Raw genomic sequence first — 21,282 nt, forward strand, 5'->3', positions numbered from 1 at the left:
TGACTATTCAAAGATTCTGTGGAAGTTAATCTCAAAATTCCAAATGTTTCTCTGTTAATAATATTTGTACTTGCCTTCTCTCAGCATGAGCATGGTTTAATTAAAAATTGCATCACATGTGTGTGTATATATATATATATATATATATATATATATATATATATATATATCTTTTTTAAAATCCTAATGGGAATGCACTGTCTCAAGAATCTGACTCATGTTCACATTAGCATCTTCCGACAGTTTACAGTTAGTGGCAAGAAAAGACCAATGTGAACACTGCCAGACGACAAATTCAAAACGCAGAAAAGAAAACTTTAGCATAAAAAAATGCTATTTGCCCAGAGTTTAATTACAGGAGTAATTAATTATGTTTTCAAGAGAAGTATATTTTTAAAAAAAATTTTTTTTTTTCAACAAATGTTTCGAAAAAATAATTTAAGACAAAAACATCAAAACAATTATGATTGAAAACATTTTTTTTTTCTTCTTTTAGAGAAAGTATCAGAAAAATGTCTCTTTTTTTTTTTGTTTATTACCTATTAATGAAAACAATTTTGTCGTCTGATGACAGCTGATTACTGATTGGTTAATCACGTTGACCTTTTTCTAGCTGTTTTTTCAGCAGTTTAGCATAAACTGCCGGAAGATGCTGATGCAACCTTGGCCCAGGTTCTGGATCAGTACCCTTGATCCCTACTGTAGTAGACTCCTTGTCCTCCTTCGGCGTCACCTTTGTCTGTCTCAAACTTGACGTGAAGAATGTATTCAATTGTTGACTTTATTATTGATCTAGCAATCGTTACACATTTTGGTCATGTCCAGCATGAAACCAGCATATAAGAACAGTTTGCAGTAAAGTCAACTGTGAATCACATTCTTTAGATCAAATCTTTGAGAAATCTATAGTTTCAAATCTGTATTTAAGATATTGCCATTTAGCGACTTGCATGGGACCCAACATTCCGACCATGTCCCATTTCTTATTTGTAGCTTCATCCTCCTGTGTCAGTTTCCAGTGATGGGTTAGTCTTTCCTTATCCCGTAGCACAAACAGTCCTGTTCAAAGTTTATTTTATTCTTATCTCTTGTCATCCCTCTTTTTCTTCATTTTTTTTTTACCAATACAAAATGCCTTTTGAAGTTCTCTGTTATTTTTTGTTTTGTATTTTTTGTTGTTTTCCTTCTTTTTTTCTTTTTTTTTACATTTCTTTTTTTGTTTTTTTTCTCAAAAACAAATTTCTTTGAAATATTTTGGTATTTAAATTTCTTTTAAAATTCTTAAGTTACCCAAAAGGTCTATGGTATTTCGATTTTTTGTGGTGACAATGCTATTTTGTTTCTCTCTCTCTCTCTCTCTCTCTTTCTCTCTCTCTCTCTCTCTCTCTCTCTCTCTCTCTCTCTCTCTCTCTCTCTCTCTCTCTCTCTCTCTTTTATGGTGTACATAAAAATGATAAAAATGTGAATTTTTGATGATCTGATTTTGTGACTTTCCCATTCATACCAATTTTTGAATCATTTGGAAGCCAAAGGAAATTCTTTTCAATCAGGCAAAATTGGTTTGTTTGAAAGAATTCAAAAGCTAAACCAATGTTCCCAACCTTTTTGACATGGCGATTCACTGTTGAGTTTTTAACATTTTTTGCAGCACACCTTATGAAATATAAATATTTTCTACTCAAAGCCTTTTTGCAATAAAATCATAAAAAAAAAAAACAAGACTGTATCAGGAGAATTTTTAATCACGTAAATCAGCATATCTTGTATTCAATATCCGGTATAGAATAATAATGGTAAATTTCATTGGAACAGTTGTGCCTGGTGTTTCTTAACTACTGCTGCGATATGTGGATGAATTTTGAGAGAGACTCACTTTTAACTTTTCTTCAATATTTTAAAATTTTTCACGTTTTTTTTTATATATAACTTTTAATGTTGTTCGAAATGAATAAAATACTGATAGAAACCCACCCAATCAGGGTCATAGTGACACTTATTGGGTGGATTTCTATTAGTATTTTGTTTATTTCTGGACTTTTGAGTCATCATTGATGCTCCAAAGACAACATATTTTTGGCGGCAATCTTAATTTACCAGCTTCACACTGCTTGTTTTTTAACGTAACAAAAGCTTTAAATTCACTTAATATCTGGTATACAATGATAATGGTGAATATCAGTAGGACAGTTGTGCCTGGTGTTTCGTAACTTCTGCTGCAATATATGGGCGAATATAAGAGAGAAACACTTTTTTCTTCAATACAAAATATTGCAGTACAGTTAAGAATGTGTCTTTCATGATTTTTTTTTTATTTTTAATGTCGTTTAGGTAAGAAAATTCCAGTTCACATAGGCAAGAAATTGAGAATTGCAGTAAGATTTTGATGGTTTTTTCTTACTTAGAGTTGGATATTTTTCTATAGCAGAAATCCAAAGAGCATCCAATATCAGTTGTGTGTACTTCAATTTGAGACCACGACCACTGGAAAGGCTCGCTAATTTTCCATCTTTACATAACTCAAAATTGGAAAGGTTGATGACTAATGAATCTAACTATGCCATCATGATTAAGAAATTAAATGTCTTTATTAAGCAAAACGAAATTAAATGGCTTCTCGCTATTATTTCTTTTTGGAACACCAGTATCATTCTGTGGCACACTTATTGGGAATCACTGTTCTAAATAAATACATTTTCATTACCTATAGTAGTTGTTAGAGAAACGAATCATGGGACTAAACACTAACTCTTACTTTGACCTTCAGACAAACGCCTCTCTAAGAATACTTATATAAGGACCCTGCTATAATTGGAATTGTCCGAGCAGTTTACAGAAAACACCATATGCCGAAACACTGAGCTAATGAAATTGCAGCAGTCAATGAGAATGATTAGTCAATTCTAATCCATTGAATTTCAATTTTTTTTTTTTAAGTTTCATAAAAATTTTCAATTGTTTTGGGGTTTAAAAAGAAAAACACACCTACACACACACACACACACACACACACACACATATATATATACATATACAGGGTGTTCCAAAAGTCTTGGGCACATTTCAAGTCCTCATATCTGCTTAATGTGCCCAAGACTTTTGGAACACCCTGTATATATACATACATTCTTAGAATTAAAAATAGGGTGCTGGTTTCATCTGGTCAATCATAATCGTTTATGTTCATTGAATGTTCTTTTTAACAATAAAAAAAAATTTTTTTTCAGTTAATTTTTCTTTAAATTATCTTTGTTATAACAGAAAATAATATATTTTTTGTTGAAAAAAATATTTTCAACTAATATTTCATTGAATCATGGTCGTACAGACCGAAATGATATATTTTTCATTGAAAAAAGTATTTTCAACTAATATTTCATTGAATCATGGTCGTACAGACAGAAATAATATATTTTTCATTGAAAAAAATATTTTCAACTAATATTTCATTGAATCATGGTCGTACAGACCGAAATAATATATTTTTCATTGAAAAAAGTATTTTCAACTAATATTTCATTGAATCATGGTCGTACAGACAGAAATAATATATTTTTCATTGAAAAAAATATTTTCAACTAATATTTCATTGAATCATGGTCGTACAGACCGAAATAATATATTTTTCATTGAAGAAAATATTTTCAACTAATATTTCATTGAATCATGGTCGTACAGACAAAAATGATATATTTTTCATTGAAGAAAATATTTTCAACTAATATTTCATTGAATTATGTTCATACAGACAGAAATAATATATTTTTCATTGAAAAAAAATTACCAGTCTTTGCACAAAAAAAAATGAAAAATTTTTTTGGTACTTTCTGGCATTTTCTGTAAAGCGCTCAGACGATTCCAATGATAGCATGGTTCATATTTTGCATAAGAAACGAACTTTGTTATTTAATTAAAAAAATAAATAAAAGATTAGTTTATCGACTAAGCACCAACTTTTCAAATTTAAAAGAAAAAATAAAATAAAATTAACAAAAAATATTAAATTCAATTTTTAGCAGGGGGTTCAGTTTTCTGCACATGTTTAATGTAAAACAGGTTTCCTACTTTATTTTTGAACCGGTCTTTAGCCAAATTAATTTTTACAAAGCAGCTTTTTGGAATTTCTAGCAGGAAACGATCATCTTATATTCAGCTTGCATAATAAACTGAACACTCCTCCAAAAGTTGAGCAGCAAGAATAATTATATAGTATGAGTATTTAGGGTTCACTTTATATAGTAATTAATATTAAATAACAAACATTGGTAAATGTTACAATTGATGATGTAAACAGAATGTGATAAAAAAAAAGTTAAAATCTATTTACTGTTACGCATGTAAATGAAAGAAAAATGTCTGTAATGTGTAAATATTATGAAATTTTAACAAGATAGTGTATTTTGCTCATAGAGCATTTTTTTTTTTTGTATCAGACAAAAAAATATTAAAACCTTTTTTTTCTCCCCTTTTACTATGTAATACTAAATTTCTAAAACGTTCTTAATATCATAAATAAATAAAAATATATATTAGCTAGTGATGAGACGATTCCAATATTTTTTCCGATTCTGATACAATTACCGATTCCGATTCTTTATAAATCTCTAAATATTTAACTATAAAAGTGTTATTTTGTCCCGATTACTATGAAAACACATCTTAAACGTGCATATATTTTCTCAAACGTAAAAACACACTTGTAAGGGGATGATCTAGAGATTTTAGTCTTACTGGAAGTTTAAAATCAATAAATATTTATCATTTCCTTATTACTACAAGCAGTGGAAGATGTTTCTTAAACCAAAATCAAATAAAGATAATTAAAAGAATCAGTTTTGGCATTGGAAAAAGGCGCAAATTTTTCTGATACCGATTCCGATACCTCAAAAAGCTCCGATTTTTCCGATTCCAATTAATTATCCTAACACTAATATTAGCGAGCCACTTGGCGTTGCCCGGTCATGAATATGATATTTTAATTTATGCAGATTTCATATTTATTACTATAGAGCCAATTCTCTGTTGATCATTATATTGTATCCCATATGTGGTATTCTGTTCGTCAGACAAGTAGAAAAAAAGATTTTTGCTAATGTCAATGTCAGTATGAATGTCCTTGGCAGCCCCTTTTTTTCTGTTGATAATTGATAATATCACAATCGTAATTTTGTCCCATTTTTCAAGAGAAATCTCTTCAGCTGTTTATGGAAGTATTCCTTGAACCGTCAGATATTACTTTAGCTGGTGTGCAGTTGAAATGGATGCATGCAATTCCTTCTCTATGAGTGCAAAACCTGGCCTCTACGAGAAACTGACATCCAAAGGTTGGAAGTCTTCGATCGGCGGTGTTTTCAGCGCATTCTTGGAATTCGTATCTCCAACCATGTTCCAAATGCCACAATCCATGCACAGTGTAAGCTTCCCAAACTTGAGGAAGTACTTCTTATCAGGAGGCTCTGATGGTTTGGGCACGCACTTTGTCATCCACCAACTGACCTGAGTTACAAGGCAATAGCACCAACACCACTAAATCGGATGGTGCAGGAAAATTGGTGCTCAACCGAGGACATGGCTCACAATGGTCAGAGCTGACTTGGAAGTTATGACTGGTCCTTGCATCTTCGGTATGCGATGATGGAATCGCAAATGGCTGAAGTATGTTAAAGACAGCATACAGACCTGAATGGACTGCCTTAACTTGTGATGCTGCAAATTCACTTGGAGCCAGCTCAACCCATGCCAGGTGAATACCATCACAAGTACAAGTCATGCAAAAAATCAAAAATCGAGTCAATCTATGAACTTTCAAGTCAATGTCATAAATGTTATCAAATATTTTAAATAGATGAAATTATACTTATTTTTCTGAATTTTTTTAGATGAGGATTGATTATTCATATTCTTCAGACTACTGATCTCATCTTGAATGTTACTATAACGTTTCGATCGATGTAAACCTTGACTTTCTTCGGGTTTATTATGTCAAATTGGGAATCTGCACAGCATTTCAAACAGGACGCTTTATTTAATCCATGGAAGTAACATGCTCTTGTTTTCTCAGTCATGACTTGGTCCTAAGTAATTCGGAATTGTATTTTAAGTGTTGCCCATGCTGAGGATTGAACTTTCAACCTCCAGAAGAGTGTAACTTACAACTGAATTTACACTTAAGATGAGAACCGTAGTCGAAAGAATCCAAATAATATGAATGATTATACTTAATTATTAAAAAATGTAAGTGAGTATAAAATGATGTGATATATAATAAAATTTTAATATAAAATATTAAAATTTTAAATACTCTTTTAAAGATGCACTTGAAAAAGGTCGGAGGTTATAGGCTGTGATAATAACAATCAAGATAAGAACAATAGTCTGAATAATCCTTTCCAAACTTTCACAAAAACATTCGACTAGCTACAACCGCTATCAACAATGTCCACCACTCTCTATCTGTGCCTAGATTCCATGAACAAAGTTTCTTTCCAAGAACTGTCCGCGTGTGGAACACTATTCCATTGGCCTGCTTCCTGGCAGAGTACAGCATGCTAATCTTCAAGTCTAATGTAAACAAGTTCTTGTTGAACTGTCCCCTTAAATAATCAAATTTTACCCAATTTACACCATTAATGATTACCACACTACCACCTTACATTCATTAACCCTTATCCTTGAGTGACATTTGGGCCTTTATAAGTGATTACTCCCTTGTAATACATACGCATACAATCAACAGTAGGTTCTTTGATATGACGGGGGCACATTTGAAATTAATGTTTCTGTTTAGAACACAATTGCATTTTAAACTTTAATTCAAGCCATTATATAAAACTAATTTGATAAAATCAACAGTACAGTGCAATGTAGATTCAATGTATTGTGAATTGTTACTGCAGAGAGGCATGTGAAACTTCCTCCTAGTGCACCATGGTGGGTTCCTGACTAAAGCAGGCAATCGATCAATTTGATTGAAAAATGGGTGATTTCACCAATTTCGATGACAGTAAAAGTATTGGAAGTGTAAAACATTTGTTGATCCTCATTCAATCCCGGGCAACGTCGGGTTTACCTGCTAGTAATGGTATAAAAATGTTAAATATACTTTTAAAGGGACAAATATTTCAGTATTTTAAGGACACAATTATTAATTATGTACAAAAAGTTGTAATAATAAATTAGTTTTGAATAGCAAATGTGTTTTTGTGCATTATAATCTGCTGATATGAAAGTGTGAAAAGATTCTTTACTTTGAATTTTTCGTTTCGATCGTGTAGTTATTAATTAAATCTCGTCACGCAAAAAAAAAAAAAATGTCTTTTCATTTAGGTATTCATTTAGCTTTTCATTATGAACACCTAAAATGAAAAGACAAACTTTTTGCCTGACGCGATCTTAGTTATTAATAACTACAAATCAAAACATGTCAGTGAAGCGAAACTGTTAAATGTGTGTGTGTATATATATACTAGCAAAAGTACCCGTCGTTGACTGGGTTCAAAAACAGCCTACAGAAAATGGACTCTGATTTATGAAAGTATGATAGGTTATGAAAAGGAAGGGTTGTAAAGAGATAGCTTCGAATTTGGGGGTATCAAAAGCAAAGCAAAACATGATGAAAGTAAAAATAAAATAGATAGACCCCATAATTTATTATACCATACCTGTTCACACTGAAACACTTATCACAATATTCTGTGGACCTATATTAAAAAACCTTATTAAACTTTGTGACATATTTCCATTCTATGGAGGTCAAGCGCGAATGAACACCCCATAATTTTATTATACCATATTTCTTCAAACTGAAACATAATTATCAAAGTATACTTACGCAGATAGATATGAAAAGTCTTTATTAAAGTTTGTGCCTAATTCCATTCTATAGAGGCCAGGCGCAAACGCAGACCCCACAATTTTATTATACCATCCCTATTTAGTTAAAACATACTTTTCAAAGTATTATTATGTACATCTATATCAAAAACACTTGTAAACGTTTTTTTTTTTTTTTTTTCTATACTTTGTGGACTCCACAATCTTAATGAACCACCATTCTGCCAGATCAAACATACCCATTCCTGTGTCTCGATACATCTTCTATCATTATATGTAATCAGTTTTTTAAAATAGTCAACCATATAGGATCCTATTCGTGACCAGACACACACAGACGTTCAGCTTTATATATATATATATAGATATATTGTAATATCTTTGTTATTTTTTGGATGACAATTTTATTACTCAATATTAATTAGCTCCCCTGAAACCTCGAAGAGTTGCCTTTCATTACATAAGCATGATTTTCTTCCCCTACATACACATTATCCCCCTACATTTAGGGATTGTGTGTGTGTGTGTGTGTATATATATATATATATATATATATATATATATATATATATATATATATATATATATATATATACACACACACACACACACACACACACAGGATTGGTATACACAAAGAGTGAAATATAATTGAAAAACATTATAAAAATATATAGTTTTAATGTACATGTTCAATAAAAAATTTTTTTCCAAATTGTCACAATTAATTAAGCTCAATAAAAATGAATTTACATTTTCAGGGCATATATATCAGAAGTAAACATGCTAAACCAAAGATGTATTTATATCATACTCATATTATTTAATTTTAATAAATATGTTTGCTTATTGAACGAGATTCTTCACTTGTTCAGCTTTAAACCATTAATTTTTTTAATTTTGTATTATTTATGTTTGTTTTTGTACTAATGATAAAATAATATAAGTACATCTTTGGTTTGGAATGTTTACTTCCGATATATATATATATATATATATATATATATATATATATATATATATATATATATATATATTTCATGATTTTCTTGGGGGTACAAAACTTTATTAAGGCAATCATGAAGGGAAAACATATTCCTTCGGAATTCATTTTATATCAAAAAAAATAAATAAATAAAAAGACCAAGGAGAAAAAGAAAATGGATAGCGACTAAAAAATAAAAGCTATCCATTTTCCTTTTCTCCTTGGTCTTTTTTTTTAATATAAAATGAATTGCGAAAGAATACGTCTTCCCTTCATGATTGCCTTAATATATATTAAACATTTGAATAATACTGGGCGCAATGCCATTATTATTAATTGTTGAGGTATTTTTTTAATATAATTTCAGCATATATTATTAAAGAAGAAAAAGTGTGATAATAGAAGGAAATTAAAAGACACTTCAAAAATATTTTTTTCCTTTAGTCTAATTCAATGCTACAAAAAAAAAAAAACAATTAGACAAGGGGAGGGGGTAAATAAGGTGTGTGTGCGTGTGTATAATATTTTGTAACTTATAACTGTAAACTTAATCGATTAAAGGATTAAAGGATTAAGGCTGTGAGCAGGAGTATACAGGGGTCCTTATTCATTCCCAGACAACGTCGGGTAGTTTTACTATGATCTTAAATATGTGTCCTGACAAATAATTATTTAGCTTCTATGCATGTTAATTTATTCGGAAAGTCACAAAACCAAGTTAATTGTACACTTGATCAATTTGGGATTTTATTTTAGAAAACAAGTGTTTGGTGTTTGGAGAAAACTTTCCTGTGTTTCTTTCTCCTAATTTCTTACAATTTATTACAAGGTGTTTCTTCGTGGTTTATGAAAGCAAAGAATAATTTCTCGCCTGTCTTTTAGACCTGGTAATCAGAAATGTGGAGTCAGATTCTGGGGTAAATTCCTCACTTTTGAAGTTAAGAGTCAGAAAATTAGCTAAGTCCAACCATATTAAAAAAATTTTTTTTTTTTAATATAAAATAATAATAATAATAAAACAAATGGTACAAAGTAAAAACAAAAAAAATATCAAAATCTTTATCATTATAAAGAGTTTCAGAATGTTTTTAGATGAGGATTGATAATTTAGATTATTTCAGACTACTGTTCTCAATAGCATTATTCACACAACCTTTTGGACGAGGTAACTTCTGACCTTCTTCAGATGCATCTTGTCGAATTTTTTAATCTTTATGCCCAAACTTCTGTACAGAATTTTGAACTAAAACTCTTATTTAATCGATGGGGATTGGGGGGGGGAATGGTGATAATCTTCTGGTGGTTGAAGTTTCAATTTTCGTTACGGGCGATACATTTAAGCCGTCTACTCAAGAACAATCTACTCCCATGGATTGAATAAAAGGTTTAATCTGAAATTTCGATTCGAGGTTCCTAAGTTCAACATGAAAATTCCCAAGTTCAACATGATGCAACTGAAGAAGTTCAGAGATTTTGTCAGTTGAAACATCGTTCAAATAGCAGCCAAGATGAGATCGGTTGTCTAAATAATCCAAATATTATGTAGAGATTTTTTCTTTTGACGATCGCTTATGACATAAAGATGTTTTCTTCTTCTTTTCGGCCCTTTTTCATCATGTATCACTTTTAACAAACAAAAAAAAAAAACTGATTTATACAGCATAATCACATTAACACATCGGTTCCCATTAGATCACCAAAGTTAAGCAACATTGAGCCTGGTCAGTACTAAAATGGGTGACCATTTGAGAATTCCAGGTGCTGTATGCGCTCTCCGCTTATCTCGACAGTGTTTCCAGTCATCTAGAACTCTTCCTTGCCACTGGACTCAAGCAGTGCAGCTTCAGGAGAGGTGTGGTTGGGATTGCGCAATCCATGCCTCACAGTTACATGCACAGCTGCCCTTACAGAGGGTGTCCATTGTCTCTTGAGACTGAACGGAAACATTGATCGATCAGTGAATTCTTTAAATTCTATTCATTATAAAAAAAACAACAAAGAAATAGTTTTTTATATATACTATAATACCTTATCAACTTATATATATTTATACTATCGCCACTTATCAAGGCCAGTGAGCCACTCAAAGATAAGGGTTAATGAGTCTCAAGTAAGACAGTGCTATGATGATCGGTGATGGTAGAAATTGAATAGAAGTTAATTAATTTTAGAGGACGGCTCATCAAGAACTTGTTTACATTGAACTTGAAAATGACAAAGTTATAGTCAGTTGGGAAGCAGCTTCACGATATTGTGTTCCATAGAGGAGCAGTTCTGGAGAAAAAAAAATTCTGTTCATGTAATTTCCGTTTAGTTGTAGGCACAGATAGAGAGTAGGGGAAACTGCCGATAGTGGTTGTAGCTAGTTGAGTGTTTGCCATGAATGTTTTAGAGGAGAAGGGACCATTGAGTGATGCTCCTTGAACCTTGAGAAACACACCCATTTTAAAATCAAAACGCTACTCAGGTCATTTGATATCATGTTTCAAGTGCTCACCAGTTGGCCAGAAGATTAGGGTTCAATCCTTGCCCAAGTCATACCAAAGATTTAAAATAATAGTACTTGATTCCTCCTTGCAAGACACTAAGCCTTATCAGATTAAAATCATTGGTAAGTGGAGTAATTCAGGGAAATTCAGTCTAGCATCTCTTTGCAGACAATTTTCTTTTTGCCCTGTTTCTTTTGAATGTTCCCTTTTTTACATAACCTTTCACTGACTTTTTTCTTCAGTAAAGAACTGCTGCATGTCAACATTACTACGAGTTCCTTTGTCACACTATGGCAACAATGATCATATATTATTATGATATTCAGCAGCGAGGCTACATCAAAAGGAGGTCACTCTCATATTTTGTTTAGGGTTGACAGATTAGCCTTTTTAAAGCCAAATGTTTCAAATTTGACCTTTTTGAAGCAGTTTGGTCTTCAAAAATTATATTTGGCCTTTTTCAAGTCATAACATACAAAGAAAAAGGAACAAACAGAATATTGTGTATGTGGAAGAAGATTTCTTAGGCCTGCGATAGAGCTACAAAGTTTCAAATCTCCAGAGTCAGTACTGGATGTTTAAATATCCACTCCTGACCTGACAATAAATTTAGATAAAAGAGTAGAAAGTGCACCTTGGGTCTATTTTCTGCAGCCTTGTAAGCCTTGCTTCTTTTATTTTGTTCTTTAGTCCTCACATTCCATGTTCATTTTCTATCCTCCCAAGGTCCATTTTCTACCCTCCTCAGGTCCATTTTCTATCTACCTAAGATCCATTTTCTACCCTCCTAATGTCCATTTTCTATCTACCTAAGACCTACTTTCTACTCTCCAGGCTCATTTACTACCCTCCTAAAGTCCATTTTTTACCCTTCTAAGGTTCATTTTCTACTCTCCTAAAGTCCATTTTCTGCCCTGCTAAGGTCCATTTTCTACCTACGTAAGGCCCACTTAGGTAGGTAGAACTCGGGTCCATTTTATACCCTCCTAAGGCCCACTTTCTACCCACCTAAGGTCTATTTTCTACCCACCTAGAGCCCACTTTCTACTCTCCTAAGGTTCACAAGAGCATGTACATAAATGTCGGTAAGCTTTATGAATTTCTTTTTTTTTCGTTAAGGCACCCTTCTATATATATGTATGTATATATATATATATATATATATATATATATATATATATAGTTGTTAGAAGTGGCAGAATGGGAATATGTCTCTCAAGTGAAGAAGCCCTAAACGCTCACTTTTTTTTTTTTTTAAATCTAGCACAAGCTAATATCAATTATAATTGTACACTGGTGCTAACAGATCAGAGCCTTCTGAAGATACTGGATTATCTGACCTAAAATGCACTAAATATTCAAAATATTTCTTTTACTTTGCAAAACTCAATTATGTTGTATGAAACAAAAAATAAAATCAATTTTTCTCTACAAAACCACCAAACCAAATACCGTGAATAAATATTTGAAGATATAAACAACTTGAAAAATAAAACTTTTTTCCAAAATTGCTAAATTCAGTTATTTGAACAAAAAAAAAAGTGTTGATATGCCATAAAACAACCAAACCAAATATGATTGCAGTGAAGGCATATTACACGTTTATTTAGACACCACATCAAATGATCAATATATTTAAATACAGTAGAATCCCAGGATACTCTATTAAAAATCAGTAACAAAATACAGCACAGTATATAATATACATACATATAATCAAATAACATTATAAATAACACTGTAAGACGGGCAAATACCATAACCAGGGGCCAGAAAAACATTGTATTCCACATCATAGACGGAAAAAAAACGTATCCTAGGACCACCGTATCTCGGAGTTCTACTTTAATATACGAACAAAATAAAGATCTAAGGAAAACATAAAATCTTTCTTTTCTTTTTTTTTTTTTTTTTTTTTTTTTTTTAAGTCGTTAATTTTATAGTTTAACAGGAAGAACTCATTTTGTGTTTGGATGAGTGAGTTTAAAAAAAAAATAAAAGCCCCCCCCCCCGCTTCTTTCCCCCACATACTTTTCTTTCAAAGAAAAATTTTTTGTCTTTGGAAGTTTTTTTTTTTTTTATTAAAAGGTTCCTTTTTACTTGGATACTTTTTTTTTTTTTTTTTTTTAAATAAAAATGAACCTTTTGTCACTGGGTGGAGTTTACAAAAAAAGGTTATTTTTGTCTTCAAATAAATTTTTTAAAATAAAATGTCTGTTTTATCCTTAGATAAATTTCTAAAAATAAAATGTCTATTTTATCTTTGGATAAAATTTTAATAGTAAAAAATCAAAAGGTTCATTTTTATCCTCCTATAAATTAATGAGTAAATAATAAAAAAAAAATTTATATTATGAATATTAAGAAATACTTTTTCTTTTTACATTTTATGAATTATGAGAAATTAAAAGCTACCCACCTCACTTGCCCTTCTTTGAAAGGAATGTTATTTGTCCTTAATTTTTTTTTTTTTTTTTTTTTTTTTTAATTAAAGATTCCTTTTCTACTTGGACACTTTTTTTTTTTTTTTTTTTTTTAATAAAATGAAACTTTTGTCCCTCGGTGGAGTTTACAATTAAAAAAAAAGGTTCTTTTTGTCCGCTGATATTTTTTTTTTAATAAAATGTTTCTTGTCTTTGGATAAATGAAAATTGAATAAAATAAAATCCTTTCGTCCTTGTGTGAATATAAAAAAAAAATTATATATTATGAAGATTAAGAAATGCTTTTTTTTCTTTTTTTTTTTTTTTTCTACATTTCATAAATCCTGAGAAATAGCCTTTTGTTCAGTTGGAAATGTAAAGGAAGTTATCAGGAATTTTCTCCGCTAATCACCAACATTTTGAGAAACACACTTTCTTTTCTTCTTTTTGTTTTTTTTTTAAATTTCTATATATCTTTCTTTCTTTCTTTCTATTTTCTTTTTCTATAATTTTCTTTTTGTAACCTCTTCATTTTATTTTCAAATGTAACCCCACTAGGAAAAGGCAAGGTCCTTGACTTCAGAAGAAGTTAGCGGTGAGGAAGGTATGTGATTTTGTCAGTTTGATAGAAGCCACAGGGGGATCCGGTTAGGGAAAGGTTTTTGGTTGGCAATAAATGGGGTAGCAGTTCCAAGGAGAGGCACTTTTTTTTTTTTTTTTCTTTTTTTAACCTTTAGAGGGTGCTATCTTTAAGGGTGACAGGGGGGGGGCTTGACTGAGTTTAATCTGGGGGGTGGGGTGAGGTTATATGGCTAAATTTATCAAGGCAATGGAAATGGAGAGTTCAACAGAGCCAACTTAATGATTGTGATGATCCTTTTTCTTTTCTTAATAGTGAGCAATCAGGTGTGTTTGTTTATCTCACCTTTTAATCATCTCAACTCAAAACGAAAAATGCAGTGCACAGAACGTATACAATCTCTTATATAAAGGGCAAATGTCAGTGTGTATGTTCAGTTAATAAAAGTAAAAAAACTAAAGAACAAACAACCACAAAGTTGGTATATTTTTTTTTTATCAGCATTTCCCCTCGGATGAATAATATCTAAAATTTAGAAAAATATTCATTCTCTGGCGGTCAACTGGGCTAGATGGGTCGTCTAGTAGTAATTTGAAAAAAAAAAAAAATGCAACTCATTATTCAATGAGTTGCATTTTTTTTTTTTTTTTAATTTGATTATATAAAGAAGCGTTGTATGTGTGCATGCAGGTCCAGCTAGAAAGGAATAGACTGGGCGGGAGAGGAAGAATGTAGGTAGAAAGAAAATGTAAAACGGGGGAGGGTCAAAGAGAGGAAGATAGATAAACGGCTAGAGAGATAAGAGTGTTAAAATAGACATGTTAAACTTTTACTCTGGGCAACGCCGGGTAGGCTTGCTGGTATACAGACAAAAATTTGTTAAATATTTGATCCAGTAGTTTCTAAAAATTCTCTTTTATTTATTTACTTATTTATATATATATATATATATATATATATATATATATATATATATATATATATATATATATAGAGAGAGAGAGAGAGAGAGAGAGAGAGAGAGAGAGAGAGAGAGTATTTAAATAAAGAAAATGGAATTGTCCGTTTTTCCTATAAAGAATCAGAATTAATAAGACCTCAACATAGCAATTGCTAAATTGCTTTGTTCATTTGTTTTATGGAAACTGCTTCAGACGCAGTATGAAGCCAATTGATATAAGGAGCTAAGAAATATATTTCAAGGTCAAAAATCAGTGAACAATAAGTGTTAGATGGATAGATCCTGACCCAGAAAACAGCATTTTTTTTTTCTCCTTTGTTAGAAACATCGCTCATGGAATATGAGGATTAAAAGACAAAACAATCGCTTGAGATAAGGCAAGAAGCCATTTGATGTAAGAGAGCTAAAAAAAAAATTTTTTAAAAACCCCAAAAAACAAATTACCACTTTTAAGATAGATTCCAACCCAGAAAACACATTTTTTTTTCTACCTTGGTCAGAAACATCGCTCATGGAATATGAGGAGAAAAGGACAAAATAAGAGGAGCAAGAGTTATGAGGCTGCTAGAAATAAACCCAAAGTCCACTTTGGCTTGTTTTCATATTATTTTCTATGTTAATCATGATACTTAGGTTATAACAAAAATTAGTTTTAGTTTTAGATTGAAGAGAAATATATTTTGCTTTAATTTCCACCATTGTTAGAAATGCCATTAATTATTTTTAACAAGTTTCAATCATCTCTCTAGTAAAATTTGATTTTTATAATCTATCTCTTTCTCTCTTTCCTCTCTCTCTTTATGTAACTGTAATCTTTAACTCTTTTGATTATTTGATTAGTTTTGTCTTCTGATCTCTATATTATATTCCAATTTCCAGCCCCCATTTGGGAGCTTTCAGGAGTGTGGAGTCACCACTTAATTGCCAATACTCTCTTGCTCATTCTGATTCAGGGGTAGAAGTTAGGGTTAGAGTTAGTATTTGTACTTGTGACAGCATTCATCCTGGGTGGTTTGAGCCGGCTTCAAATGAATTTGACGCATCGTGAATCAACACAGTCCATCCAGGTCTGTCCGCTGCTGAAACCTCAGCAAAATCACGGGGGCCAGTCATAGCTTACAAGTCAGTTTTGACCGTTGCATGCCATGTTCTCAATTGACCACCATTCTTCTTGAGCCATTCCAGTAGCGGTGTTGGTGTAATTGCCTTGTGAATCAGATCAGTTGGTGAATCACGAAATGCTTGCCCAAACCATCAGAGCCTCCTGATAAGAAGTACTTCCTCAAGTTCAGGAAGCTTAGCTTACATTGGGTGCGGATTGTGGCATTTGGGACATGGTCATAAATATGAATCCCAAGAATGGGCGAAAACACAACCGCTTAAAAACTTCCAGCCTTGGAATGTTGGCTATTCATAAAGGCCAAGTTTTACACCCGAGAAGGGGCTGCCTAGTAGATGTGGCATATGAATCTTTCTCCAAAATCGCATTCTATAAATCGCTCAGTGATGTGGCACTCTGCATTACACCATGTCAATGATTGCTATGCCTGTTCGACCCATCCCTCTAATTTTGTTATGACACTTTTTTTTTATAAACAAACAACCTGCCTACACTAATAACTCTCAATCTAAAAAAAAAAAAAATGAGTTCCAATTCCTAATTCTATGTATTGTACTAGCCACAACTGCCAGTCTGCCTATGCTGGGCCCATTATATGACATTAGTACATTTCATTATCCCATCTATGACTTTAATATAGGGTGATAGAATTCCCAATTCTCTCTGCAATCCAACCATATTTGGTAAAAATGAACTTCAATCTATGCCTGGCTTATCAACCAAGTTTCAGTTATGAATGTCCAACAGTCTTTGTTTTACCGTTGTTCAATGATAAGCTCCAAATGTGCATTTCTGCATTGCAAGTACACTTGGATAGGATTGATTCTGGTTGTGATGGTCCTCTTTAGTTCAGGAATTGTTTTGTGTAGATATTATCTTTGTGATAATCCACGGAAAAAAAATATCATGAGTTACAATTTGATGAGTGTGAAACTCATTGTGGATCACACCTCCTACTTATGAGACAATAACTAAAGTGTCCCCCATATCATTGGAGTAGGAGGAGGAGAAGGTGGAATGTTGCGTTTGCAGGTAATTTATTAACAAAAAATATATATATGCCCATCAAACGAATTAATCTATAGATATTCAGAGATTTAAGAACTTGAAACATAAAAATCTTTACCAAATTGACCAAAAAAAAAAAAAAAAAAGAACCAAATGATTCATTTAAAATAAACAAATCATCTACCAATCATTTTAACGCTTTGTTTGAACTCTCCAAATGCAGACAGTGGCAAATTCAACACCGTAGTGAATCCTAAGATCCCTCATTTATTTATTTCTTTTTATTATTATTATTATTATTATTATTATTATTATTATTATTATTATTATTATTATTATTATTATTATTAAATCCTTGATTTAATTATTTTATCATTATTTATTATTTTTAACATTATATTATTATTATTATTATTATTATTATCAAATCCTTGATTTAATTATTTTATCATTATTTATTATTTTTAACATTATATTATTATTATTATTATTATTATTATTATTATTATCAAATCCTTGATTTAATTATTTTATCATTATTTATTATTTTTAACATTATATTATTATTATTATTAAATCCTTGATTTAATTATTTTAATATTATTTATTATTTTAGCATTATATTATTATTATTCTATTATTATTATTATTATTAAATCTTTCATTTAATTCATTATTCTTCATCTTATTATTTATTATTTTTATTAGAAGTTATTATTTTATGTTTATGATTTTGATTTTTTATGTTTTAGTATTATTTTTTAGTATATTATTATTTTTTTATGTGACCCATTAAAAATACATCTTGCTCTTTCCCTGCTGTAGTCGACTTTAGATTCTAACCACAGAAAAAGCACCTCTATCATCTCACAAAATATAGCTTTTCCAGCAATTTTTCACTTTCTTGATTTGTTTGTAAATTTATTTTTTTTTAGTTCTTGCTTTATTTTATTTATTTTTTTATTATTTTATTTCGTTTGATTTTTTCCCCTCCCTCTACATATTTGGTAAGTGAAATTCACCGTAGTAGTCACATGACCAAAGCTGTAGTCACATGACCAAAACTAGATTCTCTTCTATTTTCGACTTAATTAATATTAGTCTATTTGTACTAGTCTATTGTCTTTGTACTTTTACTCTCTTGTGATTCCCTTCCTTCTGTTGTATAGTTGAACCCCTGTTTTTCTGTGAGATGTAGTATTAGTTGAATCTATTTCTTCCTTTTTTTTTCTTTTTTTTTTTTACTATGGTTTCTTTTATCTTGTGACATTTTTGTACTGACTGAAAAAAACACATGCAAATATTGGTTCCTCTTTAAAATCGTACCATCATAAAAAAAAAAGGCATATTATTACTTTTTGAATAGTACAATTAAAAAAAAAAGAAGATGAGGCTTTTATACATTAGTGATGTTTTAAACCAACACATTTCAGGTGAAAGCATTATTACATACTTATGTGTCATTGTCGAAATTAGTATAAATTCGAAAAATGATCCAGTAAAAACATAATTACAAGTAAAACTCGAATTTATGAAATTTTAATGTGGAAGAGTTGTGCAACAAATTCAGTATAACAAACTGACTTATCTCCCTTTACTTAAATTAAGGAGCCACCATTTTTTTTTAACCATAACATAAAATGTCAGAACATAATTGTGGATGATTTTTGTTAAAAATACATCTAGTACTGGATTATTTTTCATAATTTTTGTATTTTATTACTAATTTCAACAATGACACATGAGTAGGTAATAATGTTTTCATGTGAAATGCATTGGTTTAAAACATCATTCACACACACACACACACACATATATATATATATATATATATATATATATATATATATATATATTAGAAAATAAAAAATTTTAAATTTGCATAAAAGGAAAAAAAAAAAAAAATTTATTAGCCGACAAGGAATACGAAATTAATAATAAAGAAACCCTTACACTGTGGAGTTTCAGAGTCTGCCTACTTTTCACCAAAATAAAGATAATAGCACAATATAATGATGAAATGCTATTTTAAGTATAAAATGAAACAGCAAAGTATGAATACAAACATATTTGCATGAAAGAAAAAGATTTTGAAATTGCATAGCAAATGAGAGTAGCTATAGCAACAAAATGTTCTGGAATATCAAATAGGTAGGGGAAGTCAATGGAAATCCGTAGGTTAAAATCTATATTTGGTAATACCCAGATGCAAATCCAAGACAGGTAAATCCGATGAGGTAAATTGAAATCCAAGGTAGAGAAGATCCAAAAACAAATTTAAAGAACAGTTGATGAACAGAAAGGATATATATTCTAAAAAAAAGATATATTCCTTTTGAAATAAGAAAATCAAAAGGCAGAAGTCTCAGTTTCAATTAAAAAACCATCCCTTTTGTAGATGGTTAAATGGGTTAACTCGTCTTACAAACTTTTTCTTTTATGCAAATACTAGCAGAGGTTCCCGGCGTTGCTCGGGTGTGTGTAGGTGGTGTAGTAAGGAACTCTCGGGGGTTGGGAATTTACAAAAAAAATGATAGTAGCGGGGATGCCCGGCATTACCCGGATGTGTGTAGGTGATGGAGTAAGGAACTCTGAGAGAATGTGTGCAAAAAAAAAAAGTGGTAGTGGGGGGGGGTCAAAACAACAGTACACAGCCCAGGTGGAAAGAGGTTTAAAAAAAAAAAAAAAAGTGGGAGTAGGCAGGCATGTTCAAACCCATAATGCAAAGGAGAAAAAAAGGGTTTAAAAAAAAAAAAAACGTGTCTTAGTCGATGTGTCCGTGGTGCGACCGGAAGTTATTAAATATAGTCAATTCAACCGAGACGATGACTTTGCAAAAATGTTGACGCACAAACCTCCTTATAAAAAAGCTACCCAGTTGAGGGTGAAGGAATTAATGTTTTGGGCCAATTTTTCGATATTTGTCATCCGAAAGACCGAGCTTCAAAACCATAACAATCTGGTCAGGATCCGTTGCATGTGTCGAAATTTTTTGGCAAGCATACAAATACCCCCCCCCAAACACACACACACACACACACACACACATTTTGCCTTTTATATATTAGAGTAGCCTGGTTGCCCGGGTGTTTGGAGGTGTGTATTAAGCAAAAAAAAAAAAAAAAAAAGGTTGTAATAAGCAGGCAGGCTCGAACCCGTGATGCAAAGGCGGAAAAGAAAGTGTAAGTGTGTGTAAGGGTGTTGATTGGGCAAAAAAAAAAAAAAAATTAGGAGTAGTAAGCAGGCACGAACCTATAACACGCCAGAGGAAAAAAGAGGTGAAAAAAACAAATTGTCTTACAGATGTGCCTACCGTGGTTGTGACGTCACAGGCGGTTGAAATAATGCCTTTTAACCAACGGCATGAATGCGAGGGTTAAATTACTTACAAAAATTATTAGCAAAAAAAAAACAAAAAAAAACGACCCTCCCTGTAGGAAACTGCCCAGTTGAGGATGAAGGAATTAATGTTTTTCGCCAATTTTTCTATATTTGTCGTCCGAAGGGTTGAGCTTCAAAATGATACCAATCTCATGAAAATTCGTCGCCTCTGTCGAAAGATTTTGCAAGACATACATACATACATACATACATTTAAACAGACAGGTGAGATCTATATAATAGATGTTAGTATTCATATTTTGCAATTTCATTTTATGCTTGAAATAGCATTTCATCATTATATTGTGCTATTATATTTTCTTTGATGAGTAGTAGGCATTCTTCGAAACTCCACAGTGTAAAGAGATTACTTAATTTTTAAGTTAATATTCCTTGTCAGATAATAAAATTTCTGCTTTTTCCTTATATGCAGATTTTGTTTCAATTTATTTGCTTATATTTAAGCTCTTCTCCATTTTTGAATAATTGAGCTTTTTCATCTGGT

The 21,282-nt window shown here is 31.2% G+C and overlaps 1 protein-coding gene and 1 pseudogene across 36 annotated transcripts in view; both read left to right on the forward strand.

Moving 5' to 3' along the window:
• LOC145260441 (serine/threonine-protein kinase BRSK2-like) overlaps window positions 1-21,282 on the forward strand; it is a 685,204-nt gene that overhangs the window by 644,201 nt on the left and 19,721 nt on the right. For 9 of the 36 annotated variants that reach the window (XM_080118487.1, XM_080118469.1, XM_080118480.1 and 6 more), the window contains one exon: window positions 14,286-14,331. The exons of the other annotated variants lie outside the window; for them this stretch is intronic. In XM_080118487.1, the coding sequence (XP_079974613.1) occupies window positions 14,286-14,331 (46 nt within the window). The remainder of the gene's footprint in view (window positions 1-14,285; window positions 14,332-21,282) is intronic. 36 annotated transcript variants of the gene reach the window in all.
• On the forward strand, window positions 10,468-10,585 carry LOC145260706 (5S ribosomal RNA; annotated as a pseudogene).

The sequence above is a fragment of the Euprymna scolopes genome, chromosome 36, assembly GCF_053919585.1.
Source record: "Euprymna scolopes isolate OS-2025 chromosome 36, ASM5391958v1, whole genome shotgun sequence".
NCBI classification, from domain to species: Eukaryota; Metazoa; Mollusca; class Cephalopoda; order Sepiida; family Sepiolidae; genus Euprymna; species Euprymna scolopes.